Raw genomic sequence first — 15,491 nt, 5'->3', positions numbered from 1 at the left:
TAGAGCTTAAGTCTTACTTAATAAAATCTGTTAGTACAAAGCAGCCTATTTTATTTTTGTTTTGTATTTGAACAGTGATTTCTCTATATATGTAGTAGTTTAGCACTCAGAGTGGCATTTGTTTCTTAAGATAAAAAGCTGTCAGTTGGACAATAACATGTCGACTTTACAAGTAATCCAGATTCAGCTTTTAACCAGGGTTAAAAAGGCATTTCAAATACAACACACTTATTATTTCCATTCAGAAAGTGAATAAGCAAAAAGAACCAAATGCCAAGAAATTAAAATTAGTTTGAAATTGTATAATTAAAAAAAAAAAAAGTGTTACAAATTCCTTTGAGGACAGGTATTATCATACAAAGTAAAGACTCACCCTAGAAAGACACAGTGGAAGAGAAGAACACAGGCAGGTCAAATCTCTTCAGGATTTTTGACAGGGTTAGCAGAAATCAGTTTTGTTTGACAGGGATCTATAAGAACTTGGACATTTAATTTTCCCCAACCACTGTAAAACTGTTCTTGGAGTTGGAAATAGTTCAAGCTGGAAATAGCTCAAAATACGATTCAAGTTGACCTACAGAAGTGCACAGGACATTCTGGCCAAAGTTAAAACAAAACAGAAAACCTATCCCACTTCAAAAAACCTATAGAAGAGTCTCCTCTTAATATGTAGGACACCATAAGTTGCTCCAGCCAGGTTGTTTAGATCTACATGCCCAATAAATGGCTATTAGCTCTTGGGCTCCAAGGAACTTGCAAGTCAGGACATGCATAAAGCTGTTTTGCTAATATTCAAATAGTCTCAACCAAGTAACCCTCTAGGATAGGACCTTGATGATTTAAATATTTAATTTTTTCATTTGAACAATGAATCCAGCTGAGTGCATAAGTGAGGCACACAGGTTTTACAAACCGGCCAGATGTAGGAAGACATTACCTAATAAAAACTGATACAAGTGACAAAACAAATCTCTGGCGAAGGATGAAAAAACTTAGATGCTTGGAGGTTTTGGCAAATATTGCATTTTTTGTTTCTTTGTTTTTAAAGTAGTTTTGTAATACGGCAGTAACACTATTCTTAGCAAGACTGGCTGTAAAAAAACCTAGCCTGTATGAAATGCAACCACACTAAATCGGTACGGTTATAAAACAGCATTACAGCTCTTTACATCTGCACTATGATGTTCAGTGTTACGAAGAGATTCTGCTCTTATGAAGCCCAGGCAGCCAGTTTCTTCATTTCATCTTCATCCTCTGCTCTCTTCCTTGTTGATGCTGCAGAGAAAGAGAGATTAACAATAACTGTCAACTAATGTAACCGTCAGAACCACTGTATTTGTTAGCACGAGGACTTCAATAGTGCTTTTCAGTTTGAAGATCTCAGATCAATTTACTGAGTAGTAAGCTAAACACAGGTAATGCGGTAATGAAGCTGATGAGAGATGCGACTATTTTGCCCCACCATTACCTCACATATAACCCTGAGGTTAACAATATAGGTCTGATGTAACTCCTACTGAAAGACTCCCACAGAAAATACAGTTAATCTCTAAAAGCTGTCACAGAGACCAAGCATCCACAAGAATGCTGCCAGTTCTCTCACTGCCACTTGAGTAGGCACGAGTGACCTACCCCTGGCCGGCTGTGCATCCTGCTACCTTTCCAAATAGTGCTGAAGGGTTCTGCGTGTGCAGGTCCAGTCTCCAAATGGACTCACCCCATTTTAATGAGAGGTGTCATTTAATAAAAGGGAGAAAGAAATTCCTGAACTTACTTCACCCAGGTGACATCCGTTAACTGTTGCTGTGTTCACAGCAACAGCAATCCCCAGCTCTGTACCAAGTTCCACACACAGTTTCTCTCTTTTTTTTTTTTTTTACCCAAATCTCCTATCACACATCTTTCACATTCGCTGAACTAAAACCTCACCCAAACAGTCTTCGTTCTCTGACCTACAAACCAGATGCCCTACAGCCCAGCTTCAGCCTCAGGCTGCCTCCGTCTGTGGCCTGTGCATGTCAGGGTTTGCATTCTCCAAACATCAGTGGAACGCTGTCACTGGGTGCAATACCTTTGTGTGTACGTTTACAGCAGCCAGCTGGCTCCTGCCTGTGGCAGCCATACGGCCAGGAACCACCATCATGAGAGGGGCTGTAACTACCACCTTCAGGGACTAAAGGTGGGAGAAGGACATGGGAGACCAGGGGTCCAGTCCCTACTCTGCAAGTGCCACCAGCTCACTGTGTGACTGGGAAAGGTCCATCTCAGTTTCCTCATCTCTAAAATCAGGAGGGTAACATGCATCTCCAATTAGAAGGATTACAGAACCATTAACTGTTCTTATTTTGCTATTGCTGTGTAACAGTAAGCATTGAGTTTCGGAAAAAATAAGCTGGTTTTGCAAGGCCTTAAACTATGTAATTGTAACCAGCTAATTTTGTCTGAAGCAGCCATTCAGACAGATGAAGTAGCAAATTAAGATAGTGAGAAGCACATGGAGATGGCCTGGGTTTAATAAAAATGTCAACTGTCACAGTTGGTCTGGAAGAGAATGTATGCACAAGCCATAAATGCCCAGATTGCAATTTGCACTGGGTTTTCCTAAATCCTTTTTTTTTTTTTTAACTAGCTGTTCTGCAATTGACTTCAGTAGATGAAGCCACAATCCCAGTCTGAATATTGTAAACTGCTTCTCAGGATTTAAGTGCCATCTGCCAAAACACACACAGGAGTTTGTGAGCTGAGCTGGTCTAGGTAACCTGTTCTGTAGCAGAATGCACCATAAACAACCTGTGCCACATCTGTGCTGTCCCTGCCACCAAATATTTACACTCTTTTACTAGCATCAGTACACAGTAAGTCTTTCAGCTGATAGAGGACAACAAGGACACAGTGAAAAGTGTAGTTAAAAGTTGATTGCCCCTGTCTTAATTAAAAAACGATCAAGGCAGAACTACAGAAAAATAAGATTACTGCTTAATGACAGGAGTAAGTTTGCTCCATAGAAAGAAAGCAAAGGAATGACAATATTTCTTTAAATGTGTACCTCCTGCTGCCTCCTTCATTTCAAATTAAAATACCAGTGGCAAATATCAAACCACTACTCTAACAAAGTTGGATCTTTGTGACACAAACATTTTGAATCTAGGTCAGACTCTAATTAAAAAAAGACTAAGGATTTAATTGCCAAAAAGAAAAAAGTCTTCCCAGTCCTCAGTGTTCTCACTACATTTCAGTAGGAGATACATCATCTATGTGCAAGGTTAAGTTCCCCGAGTTTGTCTCCCGAAGTCTACATAGAATTCAGTCCTAAACGCTTTCACACAGCAAGCCACAATTCCACTCTGCTTTTTCTGATAAACAGATACAAAAATAGGAAAAGGAATCCATAATACTTTAAAAGATAAAACAGAGTTAAAGACATATCTGGAGCTCTCTCTTCCTCTCCTCCTACTTGCAGCACAGCTTAATCATGAGAAATGTAAAACGGCGAGCAGGCAGTTTACCGGGGCGAGAAGGCAGCGATGTGGACGGAACACTTGGCAGTCTGACATCTCTCATTCCCTTGTTCAATTCTTCTTGCTCCAGTTCTTCTAATTCTGCCATCAACTCATCCTAAATTCAAGGAAAACATTGTTTACAAATTCATTGTCCTGACAGCAATCTCAGGCAAGGGCACATTTAACCACCACGAAGTAAAGCACTACTGAAAAAAACAGTTTACACCTGAAAACAAGTATCAAAAACCAGCACATCACAAGTATAATTTTTTTACTAAATGTGGGTGATAATAATAAACCTTAATTGGAAGTTGAAAGAAGGACAATGGAAGTCAGAAACAGGACAAGGAATAAAATTAAAAAGAAAACTGATGGCAGCGTAATACTCGTCAAAAAGGCAAATACAGGAGGAAAAAAAAAGTCCGTCTGCCATCCTCAGGTTTGTTCCAAATCTAGAGCCTGTATTCTTTAACAGATTCTAATTTTAATGTGCAATTTCCTCCATTTTAAAAAGCAAACAGTTTCTGCTGGTTATAAGGTAGACTGTCATTAAATGTTATGCTTCAGCCCTATCACACAAGTTCAGGATTACATATGATTTCAAAGCAGCACTAGAATCAGAGCTGTCCTCCTGGGTCCTGTTATTCACTCCTGAAGCACGTAACACTCTTGAGCTTTTAACTGCAGAAGCTGATTTGGACAGATGACCTAATCCACTTGTATAATACTAAAAATAAAAAGGCTATACACTTTTTAAAAAAAGCCAAAGACTCATTCCTTGGCTAGTGTTTCCCAAAGAAAGGAAGGTAAATATTACATATTTGTAGAGAAATGGACCTTTGCCACATTGATAAAATGGTTTAAGAAGAAAAAAGTGGGCAAAAGTGGCTGGTGAAAAAGTGGCTGTAGCAAAGCAAGATCTACTAGGTATTGAAATAGACTTTGCCTACCCATTTATACCTTGCTCATCACCAATGTGGAAGTTAAAATGATAATTATATAGCCACCACAGGCCTTCCTAGACTTACTTTCTCATGTTTTTCTATTTTAAGGCCAAAAAAAGGCTACACTTTGCCTACTTGACCTGGTTCACAGTGCAAATCCTAGAATATCATCTAAAAATTTCAGCATCGGGTCTACACCTGATGATGTTCAATTCACAGCTGACCTCTCAAGGAAACGTGCAAGCTGGGGCCCCACGTCTAACTTAGGCATTTAGCTGAGGTGCAAATGTGTCTGTACTTTAACTGCCTCAGTCAGTGCTGTGAATACAAGCTGCTTAAAAAGTCAGTGTCGAAGCTGTTGTAAAGTCAGAAACAGGTGTTTCTGAAGATCTCTAGATGGTCATCTAACTCTCTCCCACACCAAATTAGTCCTTACCAACTTCTGCTGAACAATTAAACAATGAAAAGGTAGTGTCAGCCTTAACAGGCTCTCTTTTAAAAAAAAAGTAAACTTTGATAATGATCCCTACACCTTTAACATAATCATTTCATGTCTAGAACATTTGCTCTCAAAGTGGGAGACTCAGGTTTTAAGTTCTTCTCACCCTCAAGCATGGATTTAACTTGTATTTCCCACAACTCAGGAACTCCCTACAACTAGGCTGTGGAGTATTGCAACAGCTACAACAAATTCCCTTTCTCCTCTTGAACGCAGGCCAAAAAGAGAGCAGAGGGACGATATTGTGTGAACTCTTAGATTACAGGCTTTGTCCACTGGAATGTGCGTATTTCGCATCTGATGATCAGAAACAGGCCTCCAGGCAAGGATCACTCCTCCCAGTAAGCATCCTACTCAGGTAGGACAGAGCATTTTTGCATTCTTCATGTCATACACTTCATGACAACCCAGGGAGAAAGAACCCTTATGGTTTTGTGTCTATCTGCAGCAGTAGAAATTGCTTGCTTCCATGACCTTCTAACACCCACGGCACACATGCAAAGAGGAAATCCAAGTGTGTGGCCACAATGTCCTTCAAGAAAATAAAATTAAGTATCATCCTCCAATACAAATCACCTCATAACCCAGCAATGATGTCATTGATTCTAGCGCTGTTAAGCTGAAGAGGCCTGCAAACCAGGTTTCCCAGTTACTGGACAAGTGCTGTAAGTATTAGGCTCCTATGCAAAGGCAGGTGCTGGTACAATGTGGCAGTGGCTCGTTTTCCCAGAACAAGAAATACGCCCATCAACTTAGACTAGTATCTCTTAGGAACTTCCACGTTAATCTACAACATGCTTACTAAGTCTAGGCTCCTAAAAGTTAAGCACTGATGTAAAGTAAGTGACACTGTATAGCTGTTCAGGATGGCAGTATGTTTTTCAGTTGTCTGAAGCCCAGTTTATACAGGCCAAATCCCATTTCTTAATGCCAGTATTGATTAAATGTTTTTTGAAATGTCTATTTACCTACAAAGTGGAAAAATATGAAAGCAGATAATGGGAACAAAATGCAAGGAATTATTACTACTTTCAACAAATTATAACTGTTGAATGAAAGCTCCCAACCCCACCCCCACCCCCAGTCAAACAACCATGATATAGCATATGCATTTTTCTTTGTTGTCCATTTGGGCACATAGAGGTGAATTAGTTGGGTGAGAGAGTGAATTGCTTGATTCTTTCGGACATTCTTCAAATGATCCCTCGTGCTAGGTTGCTTTAAAACATAGTTAAAAACCAAAACCAAATTGGTTGTGATACTGAATCTGTTCCCCAGCTCTGCATTCCACAGATTGCAGGAATTCTGAGTATACCTGACCCTTGAGTCTTCAGCCATGGTTGGATCAGAAATAAGTGATGTCCTGCTTAGATATACAAAATTAAGTCCAGGGACACTGGATGAAAGCTATTGCAACAAATTTTCAGAAGGTCTTAAGTGCCTTGTGGGGGTTTTAGAAGAAAAGCGCTCAAGAAAGAAACCTTACTGCCTCCAACAGGAGTTGCTTCTACCTAATGGATATACTTCTGCAGAAAATCTGAGAAACAGGGAACGGAACTGCACCTTCAAGTATCAAAAAAAGACCTTAAAAACCTGATCCAAATATTCAGAATCGTGAACAGCAGCCTGTTCATGGCATAGGAATGTGCACTTAGTTGAGCGGATGTCTATTTGGAGCACAAAAAAAAAATTGTATGTTTCAGTGTCCACTTGGAGCAGTACAAATCACACGTTTTAGTGACCTCCTCCTTCCATGGTACAAATGCGAATAACAACTACACGAGTGCAGTTAAAATAGCCTTTTTAAAATTTATATATACATAAAAACATTGTTATGTTTTACATATATATAATAAAAATCCTGTATAAAATAAATAATAATATGTGTGTGTGTGTCTGTGTATATACATACATATATAAAATTATAAAAATGTCCTAGATAGGCTAAGCTAGAACCAAGGAATTTCACATCCACACCTTTTGAGAAACAAACCACCGGAATAAGCCATGGCACAACAAAATAACTATGGACACTTTTAACAGCTAAAACTCACAGGCTTTACTGAACTACTAACCTCATCAAATTCATCACCAAAGGCGGCTCGGTTTGAGATAGCGTCTGAAATTTCCTGGGCGACATCTTGCTGTTCAGTGATATCTTGCATCAAATCATCAATTTTGTTCAAGTCCCTGGCAAGATAACATGGAAACACTTTTGAAAGATACATCATTCCAATCCTACAGAAGAGTCTCAGAGAAACTTGACCAGACCCTATTTCCTTTTTATGCCCATGGCTGTATAAACAGCAGAACTCACAGGGAATCATTTCCCTCACCTACACCGTAACGTTTCCTGGCAAGCTTCTGTGTGTTTTAGCCAGTCCAATTTCTTCCACTTCGGGATATAACAGAAGTCCAACTGCAGCAGTCTATGCCTCTCTCCCTCTCTGTGCTTCTCATACCTCTGCCAGCCAACAGTCACGTCCCCATGGCAGATCCCATCGCCTTCCCAAGGTCAGCATCTTTATAGATGGACCTTTTTTTATGTTAAGCTTTCAGCAGAACTGGGGGAACTTAACAGGACTAGACCCCATTTAAAAGCTTCCCCTTATTGTTAACTTCAGTATTGTTTCAGTTCCTGTTTATTTCTCCCAGAACAACCTTTCTGATTTAACTCTGTTTATTCAGGCAGGAGAACACCTCATGAAACAATACAGGACATATAAAAATACTATACACAAAAAAATTACCCTTTCTTTTATTCAGTTCTAACTAGTACTTTGAATCACACAGTCCAGCTTATGGACTTTGAGGAAAAGAGTACACTTAGTTTCTTCAACTAGATTTTTCTTCCAGAAAAACCGAGGGCAGAGGCCAGTCTCTACTGCCAAGGCAGACTTAAAAAAAAAAAAATAAAAAAAATTGAGTACCACATGGATCTCTCTAGTTAGCTGCACATCCTTCTACACTTGCTGTTAAGAAAAGATATTTTTCTGCCAAATATAACATTACAGCACCAACAGCATTCCTGACATTAAATGCCTGAACCCAACATGAAGTCAAAACTGCCTGACTTGATACAATAGACTGTACTGATGAAATAATTTGGAAGTGGTTAGTAAGCTCAACTTGAAAGCTATTAGAAAGCACTTACATATTTTCATGCACTTTTTTCATAGCTTGTGCAGCATAACCCATATTCTTGAGCACTTCTGTGTTGGTGTGGGAATTTTCCAGTGCCTCTCTCTGGAACTCAATGGTCGAAAGTGTCCCATCAATTTGACTCAACTGTTTCTCATACCTCTTTTTTCTCTTCAGTGCTTGCAAGGCAGCTGGAATGGGAAGAGGCAAAGCGCACTGTGTATTTACATAGCAAAATGCAAGGACAAGTAGTTTAGCACCAAGCCAACCTGCAGAATTTATAATTCTCACTCTCCTACCTTACTAGTAGGGAGACAAACTTTGACCACACCAGATCAGCAGCCTGTTTATCACCAACATGCTGTTGCATGAACATGCTGGGAAGCCTCTTTTAGATTAACTCCTTTTAGCACCGCATGGAAGGGCAGCTTCTTCCTCCACTGCGGGAGATCTTGAATTCCATCCTGTGCACGCAGGCAAAGCAGGGAAGATGGGGAGGAAAGAGAAAAAAGTCAGAGAGAAGTCAGAAAGGAGGAAACAGGGGAAAGAAGGAAAAGAAGAGGTTGCAATACATAAGTAAAAACTAAAGAAGACAGAGTAAGAAGATCTGTCATGATAACCACATGTCCACAATGCTGCTTTCTAAGCTTTATCTCAGCAGCAGAAACTGTCAAGTGCAACGGGAAGCCCCAACGGCCTAACTGAGCGGGTGGGTGAGATCCAAGGAGGGCTCAGGTTTCTCTGGCTGTCAGCTGCATCTATTCCTTACAGTCACTTAGGAGCATGATCTTTAAACCTTAGAACTTGAAAACATATAGAACTCTGTAGACACGGCCACAGTCAAAACCAGCTGCTCCCCATTATCTTTGTAAATTGTTGAGATTAGTCTTTTATATTTGCTAAGTTATAAGCAGCATACTTTGCCCAGAGTAAATCATTACCAGAATAAATACACGTGACAAGCAGGTGGAGAAAAGGGCTTTTTCTTGGCCTCCGGGTGTGGAACAGACACAATCTTGCCACAAACATTTTCTGACCACCATCCTTTCCAAACTACACATGTGCCAGGCAAGAAAAACACCAAATAAAACCAAAAGACTGAGTTAACCCATTGCTTTTTCAATGCTATTAATACTTATTTCCTTTCCCTTGTCTCTTACATCTAATTTTTAAATCAGGTTCAGAGCCAGCAAGCAACAGCAGCACTGCAGCCCCTCAAACTCAACCGATAGCAGCAATTACTGTTGCTGTCCTATTCAAATAATTGCCCATGTGCAATACCACTGAACCTTGACATTGGGGTACACAACTTTTCAAATGAAGTTGGGATCCCTCCAAGGAGGGGACATAGATTTATGGTGTGTAAAGACACACTGAAAAATGTAGTGCTTTGTTGACAAATGCTTGAATCAACATCGTCAAAATTGCTCATCGTTACCTGCGCAAGGACAAGCGTTCACACAGGCTAAGATACACAATGCCTTCTAGCACCTCCAGTAAAATGTCTCAGGACAGCAAACAGCAATCACAACAGATTAACGACAGTATTCAAATTCAAGATTTTCCCAGGGTTTGGGGGATGGTCTGAAGATTGTGCATATTCTGTAAAAGATGCATGAACACCAGATGACGTCATGCAAATGTAAGAATTGTAAAATTCTCATTGGCAATTCCAAAATACATCAGTTTGACTTAATCCCAAATAATCTTTTTACCTGCTTATTATTTCCCAACTTATTTATGCTTATTATTGGTACTGTTAGGACACCAGCCACTTCCTTCCCTAGCTTCAGCTGAATCAAACTTTGATCCTGGATTCTTAGGTTAGGAAGCCAGAGATTCCAGGTAAATTTAATGGTCTGAAACTGTGCATAACACTGGCTGTGCCAGGGAGGACTCTAAAGCCCTGTGGGCTGAGGAGCACTAACTGGCTGATGCCGAAAGGCTTCCATCGGAGTAAGTAGCTACCATAGGGAAATATTTCCAGTCGGTGTTTTTCAGAAATGAGACTCTGTAATGGTGCTGTTATTGCCTGCTCGGAGAGAAAATGGATTTCCTCAGTTACACACAAAGCAGTTGTTTTCAAAATCCTGAAGGTTCCTGTATTAACATTTAATTAAACCACACCCAAATTAAGAACTCACGGAAGAAGCTAAATCCTGTGTGACTTCACCTATTCATAAACAGCTTTTCCTAATTATTGCAGTGCAACATATCATCTTTATTAATTCTCTTTAGTTTTACCAGCAACCTACACAACAAACCACTTCATAGGAAATCAATTCATACTCTTTCCTTATCAACCAAGGCATAATAAATTCCCACAGCACACTATATGATTTTCCTCATTTATATTAAATGAATGCCCTTCATTGCACAGTGTTCTGTTGTAGTAGCTCCTATAGTTAAGATAGGAGAACTTCCTTGTTACTTAAAAATCTATTTTTCTGTGTTTCACAAATTATCATGAACTTTTAAGTGCTTTCCTACTGCACATACAAGCATTTTAAAATTTGCATGCAACTCTTACAAGAAGATTGAAATGCTTCACAGAAATGCTACTACATCATAATAATCAAACTGAAGAAGAACATATCTATCAAAAAATAAACAAATTGAGCAGAGAACATAAACTTACTTTGCTGAAGGTCTAACAAGGGCACTGAAAAAGGGTGTTGCTCATTCCAAAGATTTCAAAGAAGGAAGACAGCCCAGGGAGGAAAAGTCTAAGCAGGGGTAGAGTCTGAGGAAGCAAGTGTAATTAATACCAATTCAACGAGGCAAAGGTGGAGGTCTTCTCCAGGAAAAAAAAGCAATCTCATACATTGTCTCTGTTGTGCTCCAAAGAAGTCAATTCAACTGCTGCATTTCATAATGAGGTGGTTAGCAGTTGCTGGGCTTCAGCATGTTTCCTGTGCTCTACTTCTGAGTCCAGCAAGCAGGATACAGCTCATAAATTAGGAACCACTGCTTTTCATCTGTGTTTTTATTCTCAAGATAAGTAGCTGGAACAACAGTACACTTATGTCAGTTAAGTATGCGTATTAAAGAACTTCTGTTATTAAGATGCAGAAGGACACTTTTCCAATATCACTACTATGCTGATACTTCATTAAGGAAGCAGAAATGGCCAGCTGGGCAATAGTAATCCTGGTCACACTGAATATCCAGGTTTCTAAAGGAAAGAACAAAAGTTGTGACATAGAAAGAGTTGTGGCACCCTCCTCATGGTTTCATGACAGATCAGAATGAAAAGAGACAGTACAGTGGTAAAAACACCTTTACCTGTCAAGCCCACCACCAACACCCATCAGTACAGGAATTACCAACGATCTCATCTTCTGAAGTAGAAACAAAAGCATCATCAAGAAATCCTTAAAATCCCCAGGAGGAAACTGGTGAAGAAGGAAGAGAGTGTTTCTTCAGAAGATGTAGCATCACTGTGCAAATGCGGGATCTCATCCTTGGATACAGATCGCAAACCTTCACTTCAGTCCTGCAAGGGACCGATGGATTACAATTTCTAATCTCCCTTACACCAGGGACAATGAAAAGAAATGCTGCTGAGGCCATAAAAATCATACCATCCTAAGTAAGCGCATTATCAGTATTCAAATCCTTAAAACCTCATGGGGAAAGCCACATACAGTTACAACTGAGGGGCTAATTCAAGAACAATTAATGCACTTGATGTGTTGTAACCATTCCAGCTCACGGCAAGACACTTGAAATGCAATCATGAATACCAGAGAACAATAGCTGTAACTCACAGAACAAAGACATAGTAAGGGCTTCCTCAAATCTCCCCACCAGAAACGCTCAGGCCCAACCTGTCATAGGCATGACGGCCCTGTCCGTGTTAACACGCAACTACTACATCACTGTTGGGTTTCAACAGCCTTCTGGTTACAACTAACTCACTGAAAAGGAATGCTACATGGCTACATAAGCCCTGCCCAAATGTACCACACAACATACTTAGCAGCATCTACTTGCAAAAGCCTACCTGTTATTCCAACTTTCTATATACGTTTTGTCCTCAGCAGTACTATGTGGCTCTTTATGGTTAAGATTTAATCCTCTTCCGGATGGCTTCTTTTAACTTTATTCTTTTCATTTAGCCATTTTTTAGGATCTGTGAGAAATTCCAGGCTGAAACACTCATTCACGTGTATGTTATTTTCACAGGCACAGAAAACATATTTCCTTTTAAACAGAGCTCTCAAATATTCAGTATCACTTTCTGTCCTTTAAATTTTCCTGCACACCTTCAAAATACTGAAGATGAAAGGCCAATTTGCAGATGGCATTCGCAGCTGTGCACTGGCTGAAAATGAGATACCCAAAAAAGTACAGCAAGAGCTATCAACAAAAAAAAAATCATGAATTTGTATTTAGAATGGGGAGAGATTAAAAGGCAGTGAAAAGAGACATTGCTTATCATGACATAACCTCTTCAGGAGGAATTCCAACAGACATCGCTGTTTTGAAAACCCTCAAGTGGTCTAGCTACAGAAAGATATTAACGGGGAATGCTGGAAATGTATGACCCCAAAAGTGTAGCTAATTTCAAATTAGGTACAGGAACTGCAGAAATACTCACTTCATAAAGGAGAAGCCCAAAATATTTAAGTCATGTTTCACATCTATTTGCATAGCTAACATGTTCTGGCTTTTAAAGCGAGTTAAGCTTACTGATGTCACAGGAACCCATTCAAGAATCATCTGAACTCATGAAAAATTGCTGGTGCTTGAATCTGTTCTCTCTTGCGTCACTATAACTGACTCAGACTCGCGCGCCTAAAAATCAAATGAGATCGTGCCAACTTGGTGCATTTTCTACACCTACATACATCTTGCTCCAGTCTTCAACACTCCCATTTTAGTTTCCATAGGCTTCTCCACAGACGCAAGTAAGAAAAAACAACATTAAAAGTTACCTCCAAGGTCCCTTTGAAACATTCACTTTAACAAGGCAATGTAGATTAAAACTTTTATTCTCTCATTTGTGTGTATGTTTACATAATGCTACAATAGATGCTGGTTAGCACAGATTTCCTCTGAACTCTATAGTACAGTATACCAGCTAATACGCTGCCATATGTAAATCAACAGCAATTAAACTGTAAAGCAATTGACATATCAAATGAAGGCGTATTCCTGGGGATTTAAGGTCAGTCACTAACCTGCTAAATTCAAGCACTTTGGCACGGCAAGGTTAGAGTCTCTTGTTTTTCTTCCGACTGTAGTTAAACTATCCTATTTTGGCTTTAGAATCATTTTTGTCACGAAAAAAATTCCCGCTCTGCGCTTCTTGCCCTACTCCTGTCTCTTTGCTGTCCTCAACTGTAGGCCCCTGAGCAAACGACAAGATAAAAGGGAGTTATTTTTAACCGTGATCAGCTCAACAATCCAGTTTGCAGCATGACTCCACAAACAATTTCATAGACAAACTAGGGGAACTGCATACTGAGCACAGCAGTGGAAACACAGATCTGGGAGAAAAGCTTTGTACGTCAAACACTGCATGCCTGAAGCACAAGGCCAACAAACACCTGAAAGCACCATCAATCAGCAGAGTTAAGGGAGAAGCAGATCCACCTTCTCCCAACAAGTAGTAATCTTTCCTGCCTGTGCACCATTCTCTTCTTCACAGGTGCCCAAGCACTCGTGCAGCTGCCGAGTCAACTGGATAAGTGGAATTAACCTACCCTGGGTGAAAAAATAACCCAGCCTAAAAAAACCCTATGACATTTTACAGCTGCATCCAGCTTTCTGAAACACACCCTTCAGGGAGCTCTGCCAAGGAAAGGAAGGGAGCAGCACGGGAGCAGGAGCGAGGCAGGAAGCATTTCTTCTTTCCGCAACCACGCCAGATTAAAGTCCAGGCTTTGGGATGAAGTTCCACAGCAGCGTCTCTGGATCTAAACAGGAATTGCTACAGTCACAGGAGCGGACCTGTTTTCTTGCACCAGCCCTGCCGCTCAGGTATTTGCATGATGAACCCAGTCCCAGGAGCTATCTGGTCACTCTGTCCCACAGTAAATTAGTTTTCAGCTGGAACACCTCCCCAGCCTAGCTCGCTGCACCAGCACACAGGTGCCCGTACCTGCACAAGGGGACAAGAGAGATGTTCCAGTTGAAGCCGGGGGAGTTGAAAGTGTGAGATTGGGAAAAATCTGGCGGCTCCCATGCTGCAGAGCAGCAGGCTCAGTTACGCTGCTACGTAACAGTTACTCCCTACGTCAGAGGGAGTCTGACTGTTTGTGCCTTCAAATCTGTCCCATCTTGACCCATGTTTTTAAATCCTTTCTAACTGAAAGTTAGTTTAGTTAATCTGCATTTTGCTAATAATTATTAAATGCTAAAGTATTACAAATACGTTAAACAGCTAACCAAAACACCTTTAACAATGCAGCTCCTCAGAAGTTCTAAGTTACATGGCATTAACTTTTTAAATTATCAAGCAACAGAAGAAGCAAATGAAAGAGCTACTTTCTTGTTATGTCACAAATCTTTAACTCAAAATGTTTTTCTTCTGTTTTGAAGTATTTAAAGAAAAATAAAGCTCAAAGTAGACAAAGAGGACTCCAGGTGACTTTGAGAAACAAGTTAATTGCTTCCTAAAGGCCTGTATATCCCCAAGACATTGGCTACCACCATTTGTTTCCCAGAAATGACAACATCAGTGTAAGCAGGATCCAGACCTTATTATCCCTTAGCATCTCCTCCTTTGCAGCTAACAGCAGCCCAGACCAATACTCACTAATGCTCTGAACTCTTTCATTTTTCAGTGGTATCATGTACTTCCCATGTGACGTGTGGCAAATCATTGAATCACTTTGTTCCTCAGTTGCCAGGAGTACATTCTCCAGCCCTCAAAGTGGGGATAATGTGAATTCATCCATGAATATACAAGAAATGTTCACGTGATTCAGTTCCTTTGCTGTCTGCACAACCAATGCTCAACACCCAAGCTGTGATCCCTGTCCCACGTTGAACGGCAGTACTTCGCACACCGCGTATCGAGTCGATAACCGCCATCGACCGTGGCGCAAAGCACGAAGGAAAGTATCACACAGCGAACCACCGACAGCAAATTAGTGAGGAACAAAGCATCCTATTCTCAGCCCAGCATAACGAATCCACAATGCATTAAACACTAATAGATGCCAAAGACCCAAAGCCACCATCATGTCTTAGCATTCACGCACTGTGGCGACACTTGCTCGGAGCCCACAGCTGAATCACGAAACACCCTGTGTACCTGCGGGATGAACAGACTAACCCAGCAAGAGCCCCTGCGAGACCCCGAGTCCCCCCTCTTCTTAACAGAGCCCAGTACCTAGAGGCGTTTGAACCCTGGCATTTAAAGCCTCCCAAGCAGCCGCCGCCGGCCCGGAGGGC

General features: G+C 40.6%; 1 protein-coding gene across 1 annotated transcript; it reads right to left on the bottom strand.

Annotated features, from left to right (window-relative positions):
- Positions 1–1,210: 1,210 nt before the first annotated feature.
- On the bottom strand, positions 1,211–15,128 carry CHMP4C (charged multivesicular body protein 4C). The gene is made up of 5 exons (XM_009701004.1): positions 15,095–15,128; positions 8,098–8,275; positions 7,019–7,133; positions 3,507–3,615; positions 1,211–1,275 (listed from the first exon to the last, which is right to left on the bottom strand). Exons 1-5 carry the CDS (start codon positions 15,126–15,128, stop codon positions 1,211–1,213), a joined length of 501 nt encoding a protein of 166 aa, XP_009699306.1.
- Between the last annotated feature and the right edge of the window lie 363 nt (positions 15,129–15,491).

The sequence above is a fragment of the Cariama cristata genome, unplaced genomic scaffold, assembly GCF_000690535.1.
Source record: "Cariama cristata isolate BGI_N322 unplaced genomic scaffold, ASM69053v1 scaffold37405, whole genome shotgun sequence".
In the NCBI taxonomy this organism is placed as follows: domain Eukaryota; kingdom Metazoa; phylum Chordata; class Aves; order Cariamiformes; family Cariamidae; genus Cariama; species Cariama cristata.
The sequence above is the reverse complement of the archived record's forward strand: the minus strand, read 5'-3'. Positions and strand labels throughout refer to the sequence as shown.

What these genes read in the sequence shown, in the direction of transcription:
- CHMP4C (XM_009701004.1), bottom strand. Translation starts at nt 15,128, where the DNA reads ATGGCGGTTATCGACTCGATACGCGGTGTGCGAA. An exon ending in TTGGTGATGAATTTGATGAG is followed by an intron (nt 3,616 to 7,018) that starts GTTAGTAGTTCA and finishes CCTTGAATTTAG; the next exon opens with GATGAGTTGATGGCAGAATT. An exon ending in ATCGCTGCCTTCTCGCCCCG is followed by an intron (nt 1,276 to 3,506) that starts GTAAACTGCCTG and finishes CTTTCTCTGCAG; the next exon opens with CATCAACAAGGAAGAGAGCA.